The sequence below is a fragment of the Neovison vison genome, chromosome 9 (assembly GCF_020171115.1).
Source record: "Neovison vison isolate M4711 chromosome 9, ASM_NN_V1, whole genome shotgun sequence".
NCBI classification, from domain to species: Eukaryota; Metazoa; Chordata; class Mammalia; order Carnivora; family Mustelidae; genus Neogale; species Neogale vison.
The window spans coordinates 37,703,875-37,719,289 of record NC_058099.1 but is presented as its reverse complement, the minus strand read 5'-3'; the positions used below and the strand labels follow the sequence as shown (position 1 = coordinate 37,719,289).

General features: G+C 40.9%; 1 protein-coding gene across 5 annotated transcripts in view; it reads left to right on the top strand.

Moving 5' to 3' along the window:
* Positions 1–15,415, top strand: part of NFX1 (nuclear transcription factor, X-box binding 1) — an 81,081-nt gene that overhangs the window by 20,012 nt on the left and 45,654 nt on the right. For all 5 annotated transcript variants that reach the window (XM_044265525.1, XM_044265524.1, XM_044265523.1 and 2 more), the window contains exons 4-7: positions 117–194; positions 4,583–4,688; positions 6,690–6,761; positions 8,966–9,105. In XM_044265525.1, coding sequence (XP_044121460.1) covers positions 117–194; positions 4,583–4,688; positions 6,690–6,761; positions 8,966–9,105 — 396 coding nt within the window. The remainder of the gene's footprint in view (positions 1–116; positions 195–4,582; positions 4,689–6,689; positions 6,762–8,965; positions 9,106–15,415) is intronic.

Sequence of the window (15,415 nt, the reverse complement as noted above, 5' to 3'; positions counted from 1 at the left end):
TCATAAAATGACTACTGTTGCTTAAATATTAAGGCTTCTTTTAGGTTTAAATTTTTTAAAATTACATGTGCTTTTGTAAGGAAATTATTTTGGTTTCTTCTTGTTTTTCTTGACAGATGGCCAAAGTGGTTGGAGATGCCCTGCCTGTCAGAATGTCTCTGCACATGTTCCTAATACTTACACTTGTTTCTGTGGTGAGTTTTTTGCTTTCACTTGAGTCTCTTCCACTTCATGGATTGTAACTCATTTTCCAGCACAGAAGAAGTGATGTGCCAGGCATGTTTTAGAAGTTCCTAATGAGGCTTAAAAGTTCAGGAGTCTACTGACACCATCTGCCTGTGGTCCGTCACACAGCAAGAGTCACAGGCCTTTATGCTCTTGGCAAGCTGTTCTGGACCTGGCCTTCTCATCATCCCCACCAGGCTAATGCAACTTCTGAGCTGTGGTTCTGGTCTTCTTGATCTTACCTTTAGACCAGAGCTGACCAGATGGTGGAGGCAGACATAGACATGGGCTCTTTCTTACCCTTAACTGTAACAGTTTTGATACTCCAGATTTGAGCAGTATGAGGAAAGAGTGGTGTTGAAAAATACTTTATTTTTACCTGGAAAATCAGTCATTGGGGTCTTTAAAATAAAGAAAAATTTTCTTTTTACATTTTTACATTACAAACTCTTATCTTCCCTCTTTATGGAATACTTCTTCCTGTTTTTTAATAACTCAATTCCCCTATGTGTTAGGGAGAACTTTCTGCAGTCTAGATGCCCATTCTTGCTGCTGTTATCTGCATGTCTTTTCTTTTACACGTATTTTTTTTTTCTTTCCTGCCTTTTAATGGCTAACCTTCATATAGTTCTTGATTTTTTTCAAATTTTGCTTCTTAACCATCTGTCACCCTTCTTGACCATTGCATTTTTGCTTCTGTCCTCCTCACCTTGCTGCACCTGTTTTCAGAAGTCATCAGTGGTCCCTTCCTGACAAATCCAGGACTGATTTATAAGTTCTTAACCTTTTTGGCAGCACAGTAGCTCTTGGAGCTTTCAGCCATTCCTTTCTTGAAATGACTAGCTCTTCCTGTTTATTTCTGTAAGCTTTAATTTGCTATTTCTTCTTTCCCATTACTTAACTAGCAGTTTTCACAAAAGTTGGTCATGAAGTCTTCAACTTCTAGACTCCTGTCTTGGTGAACTCAACTGTCTAGAATGTTCTTTCCCATCTTTAAATCTCTGTCACTGACTCATCCGTTCAACATCAGACCCCAAACACTGTTTTCCAAAGGAAGCCTCCCTTTCTTATCCCCTCTCCCACTTTAGCCACTCTTTTATTTGGAATTTGCTGATCTTTTATGGCCAAATAAATCTGATCTTTTATTGCCAAAATCTGAGCCTTAAAAGATACTAAAGTAATATTTGTTGAAGGGATGAGTATTTTGGAATGTCCTGTTGGAAAGGCAACATGAAGCTGGGAGCAAGAAATCCATGTAAATCTATACAAATTGGACCAATACCAAGGCTTAATTACCTTATTTTAAAGGATTAAACATAAAAGCTCCACAATGGAATTAAAAATCTTGTTAAAGCCTTCACTGACAAATTAGATATGAGGCCTTAAGAAGGTAGAAGAATGAGGGCTGAAGGTCAAGATGATCTGAGTAAGGTAAAATGGTATAGGAGTGCAAATAATGGTCTTATATTGACCTAATGACTTTGTGTCTCTTTGCTCTTTTGGGAGACCATTAGTATAATATACTTTATTGAGAACTTGGTAGCAGACATCATGAGGAAACAGGGGAATAAGACTGCTTTTGACTTCCCAGAGCTTACAGTCTAAGAGCTAAGACACAATTAACTTGATGTTCTGTAAGTCCAAAGAACTGTGGGAGATCTTTGGGGTGAATTCTCATTTCGGGCTAGGTGATTTAGGGAATCCTAAAAAAGGAGGTACAATTCAACTGAGCTTGAAAACTAGGTAAAATCTTGGTAGGAGAAAGATTTGTTGAGGAGAGTAGCATAAGCAGAAGTTTAAAAATAAGAAGGCTTAGGATCTTTTAGGAGAACGAGAGTCATTGGTTATGGAGCCCAGGATCTGTAAAGGTGAAGGCATGGGAAATGACTAAAAAGGCAGGGCTGACTGGTTTTTTGTTTCTTTGTTTTGTTTTGTTTTTTTGGGAGAGAGAGAGAGAGAGAGATCCCGTGTGTGCATACAAGGGCAGCAGGGTGGCAGAAACAGAGGGAAAGAGAGAATCTTAAGCAGACTCTACACCCAGCACAGAGTCCAGTATGGGGCTGGATCTTAAAACCCTGAGGTTATAACCTGAGCCAAAATCGAGAGTCAGATGGTTAACCAACCAAGCCACCCTGGCGCCCCAGGGCTGACTTCTTGTTGCCAGGCTTAGATGCAGGGACTTCATTTGGCAGGCTGTGGGAAGCCACTGAAGGTGTCAGTGTGATTTTTTATAAAGATTAGTCTGGTGGGAGGGAATAGAGTGTTTGGGGGCCTAAACATTTGGGGGTTTTGTAAGAACCCAGGTAAAAAATAATAAAAGTCTATAATGGGTATTAGAGTGGGAGAGAAAGGAAGGGGGTACCAGATTTCAAAGGTAAATAGGAATTAATAACAGTGGGAAAGGGAAGAACCAAAATGTGGCTCCAAAGTTTCATGTTTTGAAAATGATGATACCAAGGACAGAAAAAGGCAGGTCAAGAGCACCAGGACTGATGGGGACAGTGAGTTCAATTTATAAACATTGAATGGGATGAGTGAACAAGGCCTCCAGTAAGAGGTGGTGTTAGGAAAATTTAAAGATTTTTTTTTTTTTTAATTACTTCTTGAAAGAGGAAGCATGAGCTGGGGGAGAAGCAGATGTAGAAAGAGACTCCCCACTAAGCAGGGAGCCTGATACGGGGCTTGATCCCAAGACCCTGAGATCATGACCCCAGCTGAAGGCAGACACTTAACTGACTGTGCCACCCAGGTTCCCTGGGAGTTAGGAATATTTAAAGAGAGATGAGGACTTAGGGATGATAGTTGTTGTTGAGAGTAGTGGATAGAAGGGTAAGGAGTGAAAAGAGTAATGCAGAACCCTGGCAGAAATAAGAAAAACAAAACATCATTTAGAGTCAGGGGAAAAAGATGGAGCCATTGAAAGATGGTGGGGGGAAACCAGGACACTGTATTAAAGCAAGAAAGCACAGAAGCAGGGGAGTTTTTCTTTTTCTTTTTCTTTTTCTTTTTTTTTAAGATTTTACTAATTTACTTGACAGACAGAGACACAAGTAGGCAGAGAGAGAGGGAAGCGGGATCCCTGCTGAGTGGAGAGCCTGTTGCGGGACTCAGTCCCAGGACCCTGAGATCATGACCTGAGCCGAAGGCAGAGGCTTATTAACCCACTGAGCCACCCAGGCACCCCGCAGGGAAATTTTTCTAATAGACTGGAGATGAGTCTGGCAAATAGACAAGAGTAAAAGTAGCAAGGTGTGAGATACACTGTGTAGGGAAACTAAGAAAATTTGGTGATTAAGTAGATTATGGAAAGAAAAAGAGGAGTTGGGAATGACTGGTTTTTAAGTCTGTGACTCTAACAGTGATGGTATTGCTGACAGAAATAGGGAACACTGAAGAAGGAGGGGCTTCAGAGAGAGGATACTAACTTTGACTGTAAATGTAGACAGTTTGGGGTGACTGTGACACCTCACACAGAGATGTTCAGCAGATGTTTGGACAGAGAGGGCCAGAACTGAGGATTCAGAGCAGTGCAGAAAGTGTAAATTTGGTGAGGGTGGGGGGAGGAAAAAGAAAAAAAATGTAGATTTGGGACTCATAGGCCTTTAGGTATAACAAACCTCTCAACATGAATAAAGCTTCTGAAAGAAACAAGATAGAGCAGCAGAGGCCAAACATTGGGGACAGGCCATCATTTGGGTATAAATTACCCAAGTAAAAATGAGTTCCTCAAGGGCATGGAGGAGTCCCGTGCCTCAGTTTTACACTTCCTGCCTCTGCTAAGTTCATAGAAGTCACTAAAGATTTCCAGATACACACTAATTATAAAATTATAGCCCTCTTATGCTTTAGATTTGGCAAATTCCTACTGTGTGGGGGATTTTTGTCCTTTCCATCTCTTAGTGCTGCCCCATCTCCCACCCTATTGTTCTCTTCCCTTCTTTCTTCTTTCTCCCCCCCACCCCTTACTACTTCTCTCAAATCCTTATGGCAGATGTTCCCCTATCTGTTCACGGGTCCATTTACAAAAGTTGTGGGGTTTTTTGTTTTAGATTAAATATGTCTGTTAGTCAAAGTTAGTCAAAGTAAAAATGACTTATTTCTCTTTTCCAGGTAATCCAGAATTTAGGATTTATCATACTCAGTGAAGCTTTTGTTTTTTGTTTTTTTGTTTTCAGTGAAGCTTTTGATGAGTAGCATTACAGTCACCTTTTTATTTTAGGATGTGGGGTGATATGTTTGTCACACTAATAAAAACCACACTAAAGTTCATGCTGTCTAGCTGTATTGTGTTGTTTCATTAAAGTCTAAGATGCAGTTGAAGTTTATCCCATTGACTCTCTGATCTGATATGTTTTAGGCAAGGTGAAGAATCCTGAATGGAGCAGAAATGAAATTCCACATAGTTGTGGTGAGGTTTGTAGAAAGAAACAGCCTGGCCAGGACTGCCCGCATTCCTGTAACCTGTAAGTTGGAACACTAGACCGCTGGGGATTCCTGGTAGACACACTTTGCTCATGGCTCTGAGTACCTTTATCTTTTGGTTAGTGTGTAGCAGGATGGGGTGAAGGGCGGTATGGTACCATTTACTGAACACTTAACACTGGGCCAGGTACTCTGCAAGAGTTAACTCATTGAGGGGCGCCTGGGTGGCTCAGTGGGTTAATAAGCCTCTGCCTTCGGCTCAGGTCATGATCCTGGGGTCCTGGGATCGAGCCCTGCATCGGGCTCTCTGCTCAACAGAGGCTGTTTCCTCCTCTTTCTCTGCCTGCTTCTCTGCCTACTAGTGATCTCTGTCTGTCAAATAAATAAATAAAATCTTTCAAAAAAAAAAAAAAAAAGTTAACTCATTGAATCCTTACAACACCCTGGTTATGTATAAATATTTATCATCTCCATTTTACCGATGAAGCTTAGAAAGGCCAAGTATCTTGCCCAAAGTCATAGTGCTAGGACATGGTAGAAATGGGATTTCCATGACACTATACTGCTGGCTTTTAAGAAGAAATATCCCCCAGTGATATCCAGGTTCAAAACAGGGAATAAGACAGACTTCTGTCTGTGAAAAGGCAATTGTGTAGGGTTAAACCAATGTTTAACTCCTGGGGTCAAGTCACTTAACAGTTGTGTGGCCTTGGGCTAGTTACTTAACTTCTCTAAGCCTCACTTTCTGCATCTGTAAAATAATAATGATATGAGCATCAGTACTTACAGAGTTCTATGAATATTAAATTAATGCATCTAAGAGGCTTGGTATAGAATCTGGCATATGGTAAATGGTCAAGTAATTGTAACTTGTTTTTATTACCCAAATCTAAAAGTAAAACAGACGTCAGAGTGTTACCTTGGTGCTTCTGCTGCTCAGGGCAGGGATAAATGTATGGCCAGAGGCCTTGTGGGTCAGGATGTGGGGGAGGTGCTAGGGAATTGCCTGTGATAGGAGAGCTGCCCAGACCGGGTTACACAGCCTGGCCTGCTGCCTGCTCTTTTACTCCTTCCATGGGTCCTTCCTTAAAACCCAGGGACTCATCTGTTTAAACTTTTCCTTCCTTCAGTTGGCATTTTAGGTAGATTCAATAATAAATTATCCCTGTGCATGAACCCTCTTTCTGAACTCTTTTGCAGAAATGGCCTCCTGCCATGACTACCAGAGAACGTCTAAAGTTATGCAGATTAGGTGGTCAACACCATGTCTGAAGGGAAAGGAGGCCCTAAAACATCTCACTAAATGAGCTAAGACCATATTTGGAAATGTCATCTTTAAATGTCAGAACCAAATAAAACCAGTATTTTGACTTGGGCTTTATTTTTCTGGTTAAATATTCTTTTTTTTTTTTTTTTTTTTAAGATTTTATTTATTTATTTGACACAGAGAGATCACAAGTAGGCAGAGAGGCAGGCCAAGGCCGGAGGGGGAAGCAGGCTCACCACTGAGCAGAGAGCCCAATGCTGGCCTCGATCCCAGGACCCTGAGATCATGACCTGAGCTGAAGGCAGAGGCTTAACACACTGAGCCACCCAGGCACCCCCTGGTTAAATATTCTAAGATGATAATTCCACCAATTCTTCCTATATGAAAGCATTGTTGATATTTCCATTTATTTAATTTATTTTTTTTTACGATTTTTTATTTATTTATTTGACAGACAGAGATCGACAGTAGGCAGAGAGGCAGGCAGAGAGAGAGGGAGGAAGTAGGCTCCCCGAGGAGGAGAGAGCCCAATGTGGGGCTCGATCCCAGGACCCTGAGATCATGACCTGAGCCGAAGGCAGAAGTTTTAACCCACTGAGCCACCCAGGCGCCCCTGATATTTCCATTTAAATAGCTTAATCAACTTTAGGCAAATACTAAAACATTCATGGTAGGTTTATTTGTTGGCACATTCCCAATAAGACCCAGTAGGAGCAACTTTGTTCAGATTTGGATACATGAGTATGATTTACTAATCTAAGCCTTTCTCTTTTAGTCTCTGCCATCCTGGACCTTGCCCACCCTGCCCTGCCTTTATGACTAAAACATGCGAATGTGGACGAACCAGGTAAAGTTAGAACTGCTCTCTAAAGACTTCAGTTTTTAAATTGATGATTTATGTGTGAATTTCTAAAGTAAGAATTAGTAGGAAGATATAAATAAGTGGTAGGCATAAATAGTACTTTTTTTTTTTTTTAAGATTTTATTTATTCATTTGAGAGAGAGAGCACAAATGTGGAGAGGCAGAGGGATAGGGAGAAGCAGACTCCCCACTGAACTGGGAACCTGACATGGGACTCCTTCCCAAGACCTGGAGATCACAACCCAAGCGGAAGGCAGATGCCCAACCATCTGAGCCACCTACGCACTCTTAAATAGTACTTTTTTGTAAATATTAGTTTACTCTGCTGCCCTAGTTTTTTGCAATCTTATAAGTGATTAAGAAGTTATTTGCGTAGTGAGATTACCCATTTCAGTTGAATGCCAACATGTCAGGGACTTTTTTCTCAACTTGTCTGTGGATGAAAGAATCAGGATTAAACCCGGACCTGTTGGGTGCCTGGGTGGCTCAGTGGGTTAAGCCTCTGCCTTCGGCTCAGGTCATGATCTTGGGGTCCTGGGATCGAGGCCGGCATCGGGCTCTCTGCTCAGCAGGGAGCCTGCTTCCTGCTCTCGCTCTGCCTGCCTCTCTGTTTACTTGTGACCTCTCTCTCTCTCTCTCAAATAAATAATAATATCTTTAAAAATCTTTAAAAATAATAATAATAATAAAACAATAAACCCAGACCTATTAAGGTTCAGGAGACAGGGACCATTTACTTACACCTAGCGTTATATCTGGCACCAACGAGGTTTTCTATGAATATTGTTAAATGAACGAATAAGTAACCCCAGAGCCCATCCTCTTTTCGTTATAATACAAGTTCTCCGTCATCAGGGCAAGGATCACTGATAGTTATGGAATATTTCTGAGGCCCAGTAAGACCTATATGATTTCTGAACCACAAGACAAAATGGGATTCAGCCAATTATCAGTGAATCACATTTGTCTGAACTTAAAAGGATAGTAGTGTGGCCTGAGAATCACATGTAAGGGCTCTGGGTCAGAAAGACCAGGTTGTATCTGGGCTGTGCCACTAATTAGCTGTTGACCTCAGCAAGTTGCTTGGTCTCATTGAGCCTCATTTTTCTTTCTTTCTTTTTTTTTTTTAAAGATTATATTTATTTATTTGACAGAGAGAGAGAGAAATCACAAGTAGGCAGAGAGACAGACAGATTGAGAGGGAGAAGCAGGCTCTCCACTGAGCAGAGAGCCTAATGTGGGGCTCGACCCCAGGACTCCAAGATCATGACCTGAGCCGAAGGCAGACGCTCAACCCATGGAGCCACCCAGGCGCCCAAGCCTCATTTTTTAAATCACAGAATAGAAATAATAGTGTACACCTCCAGGGGTTGATGTTAGCCATGATGCTGAGCACTGGAAACATCATCTGTGTATGTAACAATGACTTTTTCAAACAAAATACATATTTGAGTTGAAAGTAGAGGATAGAATAAAACTCTTCTTATAGGAGAGTAGACTCCAAGCTCTAAACCACTACCTTGGAAAGAAACCTGATGATAGTTGTCCAAAAATCCTTCTCTAGCCAATAAGTCAGCAAAATTAAATTAGGATGCTTATTCGAACAAAGCCAGAATGATTTTCCCATCCTGAATCAAAGTCATATACAGTATAGTTCTTAAGTATTATAACTACACAAAATGCTGGAGTACCAAATCCCAGGAGATTGCCGTTGTACTTCCAGTCTTAGTGTATACATTAAAACTAACCCTTCACCACTCCACCCCGCCCCCAGCTTTCCTACTTCCATCTATAAGATACTGTGGGAGCTCCCAGCTCTTTTCCCCTCCTGTATGCTACTTCGTGGGAACTCAGTGAAGAAATCTACAGAGAGGAACTTCATTTCTTCACTGGTCAGAATATAGGGAGAGAGAAAGTCAGGAATAATAAATAAGGAAAATGTGTTTCCTTATTTCCCAAAATAAGGAAAGCAAAGCAGGAGAAAAAAGAGTGGAGGGGAGAAGAGTTATTAAGGAAATAAAGGAAATAAAGATTAAAGGAGGTAAACAGAAAAGTGAGGGAAATGGGGTCAAGAGAAAGGTTTCATAGTTTTGGGAGGTAAACTTTGGGCTTCATTGTTAGTTTAGCTATCCAGTAAAAACTTGTCCAGCATCAGACCAACACTGTCTATACATCTGTTTTCTTTCCAGGCACACAGTTCGCTGTGGTCAGGCCGCCTCAGTCCACTGTTCCAATCCATGTGAGAATCTTTTGAATTGTGGTCAGCATCACTGTGCTGAGCTGTGCCATGGGGGTCAATGCCAGCCTTGTCGGATCATATTGAACCAGGGTAAGTGGTGGGCACACTAGCCAGCAATATTTGTGTATTTTCTAGAACCTTATTTATAGTTTTCTTGATGACATAGATTGACCTCAAGCCTGTAGTTACAAGGCCTCTAGTAGCACTGTACCCTGGGTAGAGAAAAGTAAGATACATTAATGCTTAGATAGTTTCAGTGTTTAGTTGTATTGTTTAAGTTCAGTGTTTAGTTTCATAATACCAATATAGGACTTTGTCCTATGGAATTTGGACAGTAGATTTTGAAATGCTGTTTAAAAGTAAGTGTTTGGGGGAGGTGCCTGGGTGGCTCGGAGGGTTAAGCCTCTGCCTTCAGCTCAGGTCATGGTCCCAGGGTCCTGGGATCGAGCCCCGAATCAAGCTCTCTGCTCAGCGGGGAGCCTGTTTCCCTCTCTCTCTCTCTGCCTGCTGCTCTGCCTCCTTGTGATCTCTCTCTCTCTCTGTCAAATAAATAAATGAAGTATTTAAAAAATAAAAATAAAAATAGGGGCGCCTGGCTGGCTCAATGGGTTAAAGCCTCTGCCTTCAGTTTAGGTCATGATCCCAGGATCCTGGGATCAAGCCCCACATCGGGCTCTCTGCTCCGCAGGGAGCCTGGTTCCCCCTCTCTCTCTGCCTTGCCTCTCTGCCTATTTGTGATCTCTGTCAAATAAATAAATAAAATCTTTAAAAAAAAAAAATCTATGGGGCGTCTGGGTGGCTCAGTGGGTTGGGCCGCTGCCTTCGGCTCGGGTCATGATCTCAGGGTCCTGGGATCGAGCCCCGCGTCGGGCTCTCTGCTCAGCGGGGAGCCTGCTTCCTTCTCTCTCTCTCTGCCTGCTTCTCTGCCTGCTTGTGATCTCTCTCTGTCAAATAAACAAATAAAATCTTTAAAAAAAAATCTAAAAAAATAAAAATAAAAGTAAGTGTTTGGAAAATTATTTTAAAGAGAAACTTCTTGAAAAGGATCTAGAGGGGTGCCTGGGTAGCTCAGTTGGTTTAGTGTTTGACTCTTTTTTGTTTTTAAGATTTTATTTATTTGACAGCAAGAGAGGGAACACAAGCACGGGGAGTGGGTGAGGGAGAAGCAGGCTATCCACCTAGCAGGGAGCCCAGTGTGGAGCTCAGTCCAGGACCCTGAGTTCATGACCTAAGCCAAAAGTAGATGCTTAATGACTGAACCACCCAGGTACCCCTAGTGTTGATCTCGGCTCAGGTCTTGATCTCAGGGTTGAGAGAGAGCCTGTGTTAGGCTCCATAGTGGGCACAAAGCCTACTTTAAAAAAAAAGAAGAAGAAAAAAGGATCTAGAAAGGCCAAAAAAATCTTGAGAAAGAATGAAGTTGAAAGACTTAAACCGTCTGATTTCAAGACTTAAAAAGTTACAGTAATCATGACAGTGCAATTATTGGTGTTATTGTTATCTCACTAGATAAATGTAAGAAAATAAAGTCCAGAAATAGACCCACATATGTATAGTCAGTTGATTTTCAACCACAGTGTTATTCAGTGGGAAAAGGAGAGTCTTTTTACAGATGTTGCTAGAACAACTGGATGTATACATAAGAAAAAACAAATGTCTTGGGGCACCTGGGTGGTTAAGTCTTTAAGCATCTGCCTTCAGCTCAGGTCATGTCACGATCCCAGGGTACTAGGATCAAGCCCCACATCGGGCTCCCTGCTTGGCGGGAAGCCTGTTTCTCCCTTTCCCACTCCCCCTGCTTATGTTCCCTCTCTCACTGTCTCTCTCTCTCTGTCAATTAAATAACTAAAAACAAACAAACAGAAAAAAGCCCTCAACCTCTGTCTTATTCTTTACACAAAAATGAATTCTATGTGGATCACAGACTTAAATGTAAAAACCCAGAAACACAAAGCTTCCAGAATAAACTATAAGAGAATATTTTCACATGTGTTAGGTAAAGATTTCTTGGACAGGGGCACCTGGGTGGCTCAGTGGGTTAAGCCTCTGCCTTCGGCTCAGGTCATGATCTCGGGATCCTGGGATCGAGCCCCATATCGGGCTCTCTACTCAGCAGGGAGCCTGCTTTCCTCCCTCTCTCTCTGCCTGCCTCTCTGCCTACTTGTGATCTCTGTCAAATAAATAAATAAAGTCTTTAAAAAAAAAAAAAAGATTTCTTGGACAGAGCAACAAAAATACAGGTACATTGAACTTTTTTTTTTTTTTTTTTTTTTTTTTTAATTTTATTTGACAGAGAGAGACAGCAAAAGAGGGAAAATAAGCAGGGGAGTGGGAGAGGGAGAAGCAGGCTTTCTGCTGAGCAAGGAGCCTGATGTGATGCTTGATCCCAGGACCCTGGGATTATGACCTGAGCTGAAGGCAGATGCTTAATGACTGAGTCAACCAGGGATCCCGATACATTGAGCTTTAATCAAAATTTAAAATTTCTATTCATCAGGGGCACCTGGGTGGCTCAGTGGGTTAAGCCGCTGCCTTCGGCTCAGGTCATGATCTCGGGGTCCTGGGATCGAGTCCCGCGTCGGGCTCTCTGCTCAGCAGGGAGCCTGCTTTCCTCTCTCTCTCTCTCTCTCTCTCTCTCTCTCTGCGCCTGCCTCTCTATCTACTTGTGATCTCTCTCTGTCAAATAAATAAATAAAATCTTAAATAATAATAAAATAAAATAAAATTTCTTTTCATCAAAAAATACCATTAACAAAATGAACAGATCACTTGCAGATTTTATCCAGAATATTTGAATTATTCCTATGAAACAACAAAAAAATAGGAACAACTTAAACAATGAACAAAGACTTGAACAGATACGTCTCAAAAGAAAACATATAGGGGCGCCTTGGGGGCTTAGTCAGTTAAGCGTCTGCCTTCAGCTCAGGTCATGATCTCAGGGTCCTAGGATTGAGACCCACACTGGGCTCCCTGCTCAGCGGGGAGTCTGTGTCTCCCTCTCTCTGTACCCTTCCCCCAGCTCGTGCTCTCTGTCTCTCTGTGAAATAAGTAAAATCTTTAAATATATATATATATATATATATATTTATATATATGTGTGTGTATATATATATGTTATATATGTATATATACATATAACTAATAGACATGTGAAAGTTGCTTAAAACCTTTAAATACTAAGGAAATGTAAATTAAAACCACAATAGGAGTAATATAGTATAACCACTTTAGAAAACAGTCTGGTAGTTTCTTAAAAGGTTCAGTGTAGAATTTTACCATATGACCCAGCATTTCTACTCCTAGTCATATAACCAAAAGGGGAGAGTATGCGTCTGTACAAAACTTATAAATAAATGCATGTGCATAGCAGTACTATTCATCATAATCAAAATGTGGAAACAATTCAGATGTCTATCACCTGGGGCGCCTGGGTGGCTCCATGGGTGAAGTTTCTGCCTTTGGCTCAGGTCATGACCCCTGGGGTTCTGGTATTGAGCCCCATGTCAGGTCCCTACTCAGCAGGGAGTCTGCTTCTCCCTCTCCCTCTGTGCTCATGCTCTTCTCTCATTATCTCTGTCACTCTTTCAAATAAATAAAATCCTAAAACAAACAGGACCAAAAAAATGTCTTTCACCTGATGAATGGATAAACAAATGTAACCATAAAGCAGATTATTATTCAGCCATGAAAAGGAATGTAATATTGATACATGCTATGAAGTGGGTGAATCTCCAAAACGTAATGCTGTGTGAGAGAAGTGAGCCACAAAGAAACACATACTGTGTGATTCTTCTGTTTTTACAATAGCCCCTGATCTGCAGGGATCGTGGGCTACCATGTATTGGTGCCCTGTAGAGTTTTATTTTACTAAATTTTACTTTGGTGTGATGCTGTTGATCTATGTTGGCAGTTAAAATAAGTAACAGCTCTATGAAATGTTTTATGTTGTGTACTATGAGGATTTCATGTGAGGAACTGTGCTGTATATTACTTAACTGTCCTCTTTATGGGTCCTCTTGGGAGAAATTCCTGTCTGGCCTTAGTTCCAAAACTAGTTGTTCTTCCTCAAAGATGATTGATCTTTTTATCTTGGGAACCCTGGGTAACAGACCTAATGTTTGTCTTTGTAGTGTACTTTTTTTTTTAGCTATAATTTACTCTATATCTCTGCCATTGTTCTACTTTTCACATCTTTAAATTTATATTCCTTTGTTATATTTCATATATCCTTATATGCTACCCTAGATCCATTTGAGAAAGCAGGAGTGAAGTATATACTGTCTATTTGGTCTTACCAGTATAGACTATGGTGTGGGAGAGTCCCTTTGTGGACCATATTTAGCACTTTTTTTTTTTTAAGATTTTATTTATTTATTTGACAGGAGATCACAAGTAGACAGAGAGGAAGGCAGAGAGAGAGGGGGAAACAGGCTTCCTGCCTAGCAGAGAGCCCGATGTTGGGCTTCATCTCAGGATCCTGAGATCATGACCTGAGCTGAAGGCAGAGGCTTAACTCACTGAGCCACCCAGGTGCCCCAGTATTTAGTTCTTGATGTATATTGTGCTTTTTCTCAGCTAACTCACCCAGGTCTTTTTTGTACGAACTTGTATGGATCCCAGTCTCTGCCTTTTCTGTTTTTGTGTAGGTGATTTTTCAAACCCAGTTGAAAACTTTTTTTTTGTCTGCAGTAAATATCTGGGAGAATGTTACTAGGGCCACAAGTATACTTATTTATCTTCATTTGTAATTCTTCTTGGATCACTTTCAGCCTTATCTAGAGATTTAATATGCATTCCTCTCAGGGGTTCATTCATGTGTTGACAGAAATGCTGAATAGGCTAAAGCTGGCAGCAGAGACCTTCTTCCAGACTGCCTTTGATTCTCTAATAATCTTCAGCCAGCAGTGACCAACCAACTCCTCTGTCACCAGCTCATATTGCTGTCTCTTGTGCCTTGGCATACATAACAGGGTTTAATGTTGTACCCAGGTTATTTCCTGATTGATCAGGGGCTCAATTTTGGTTTTATTGTCACAATTTTCTGATCCTTGATTATTCTATTTTACTGAGCTGAATTAACAGCATTACATTAGTTTAAGGTGTATAGCATATTGATTCGACAGCTCTATACATTACTCAGTGCTCACCACAAAAGTATAGACTGTCACCATATATTGTTATTGTAGTAGTATTATTGACTATATTCTCTGTGCTGTCCTTTTCATCTCCATGACTTATTTTGTAACTGGAAATTCGTACCTTTTAATCCCCTTCACCTAGTTCATCCATCCCCCTACCCACTTCCCCTGTGGCATCCACCAGTTTGTCCTCTGTATTTAAGAGTCTCTTTGGTTTTTTGCTTGCTTGTTGATTCATTTGTTTTGTTCTTTCGATTCCACATAAAAGTGAAATCATACGGTATTTGCCTTTCTCTGTCAGACTTACTTCACTTAGCACAATACCCTCTAGGTCTATCCATATAGTTACAAATGGCAAGGTGTCATTATTTTTTCTCTTTTTTTTTTTTTTTTAAGAATTTTATTTATTGATTTGAGAGAGAGAGGACATGATGAGGGGAGGGTCAGAGAGAGTAGACGACTCCCCACTGACCAGGGAGCCCATTCATCTGTTTGGACTCTTGAGTTGTTTCCATATCTTGGCTGTTGTAAATAATGCTGCAACAAGCTGAGGGTGCATCTATCTTGGGAATTAGTGTTTTTCTTTTCTTTGGGTAAAGACCTAGTTGTAGAATTGCTCGATTATGGTATTTCTGTTCTTAATTTTTTGAGGAACCTCCATACAGTTTTCCACAGTAGTTGTACCAATTTATATTCCCACCAGCGGTGTACAAGGGTTCCTTTTTCTCCATATTCTCACCAACACTTGTTAGTCCTTATCTTCTTTTTTTTTTTTCCTTTCAGTATTTTATTTCTTTATTTATTTGAGAGAGAGAGAGGGAGAAATAGCCAGAGAGAAAGCAGGAGCGGGGAAGAGAAGGAGAAGCAAAGCTCCCTGTGAGCAGGGAGCCAATGTGGGGATCATGACCTGACCAGAAGACAGACGCCCAACAGGCTGAGCCACCCAGGTGCCCCATCCTAACCTTTCTGATACTAGGCATTCTGACTGGCATGAGGTGATATTGTGGTTTTGATTTACATTTCCCTGATGATGAATGATGTTGTGTATCTGTCAGCAATGTGTATGGCTTCTGACCCATTTTTAATTGGATTGTTGTGTTTTTGGTGTTGAATTACATAAATTCTTTATATATTTTGGATATTAACCCCTCATAGACATCTCATTTTCAGATATCTTTTCCTATTTATTAGATAGCCTTTTTGTTTTGGTGATGGTTTCCTTTGCTGTGTAAGAGCTTCTTATTTTGGTGTAGTCCCAA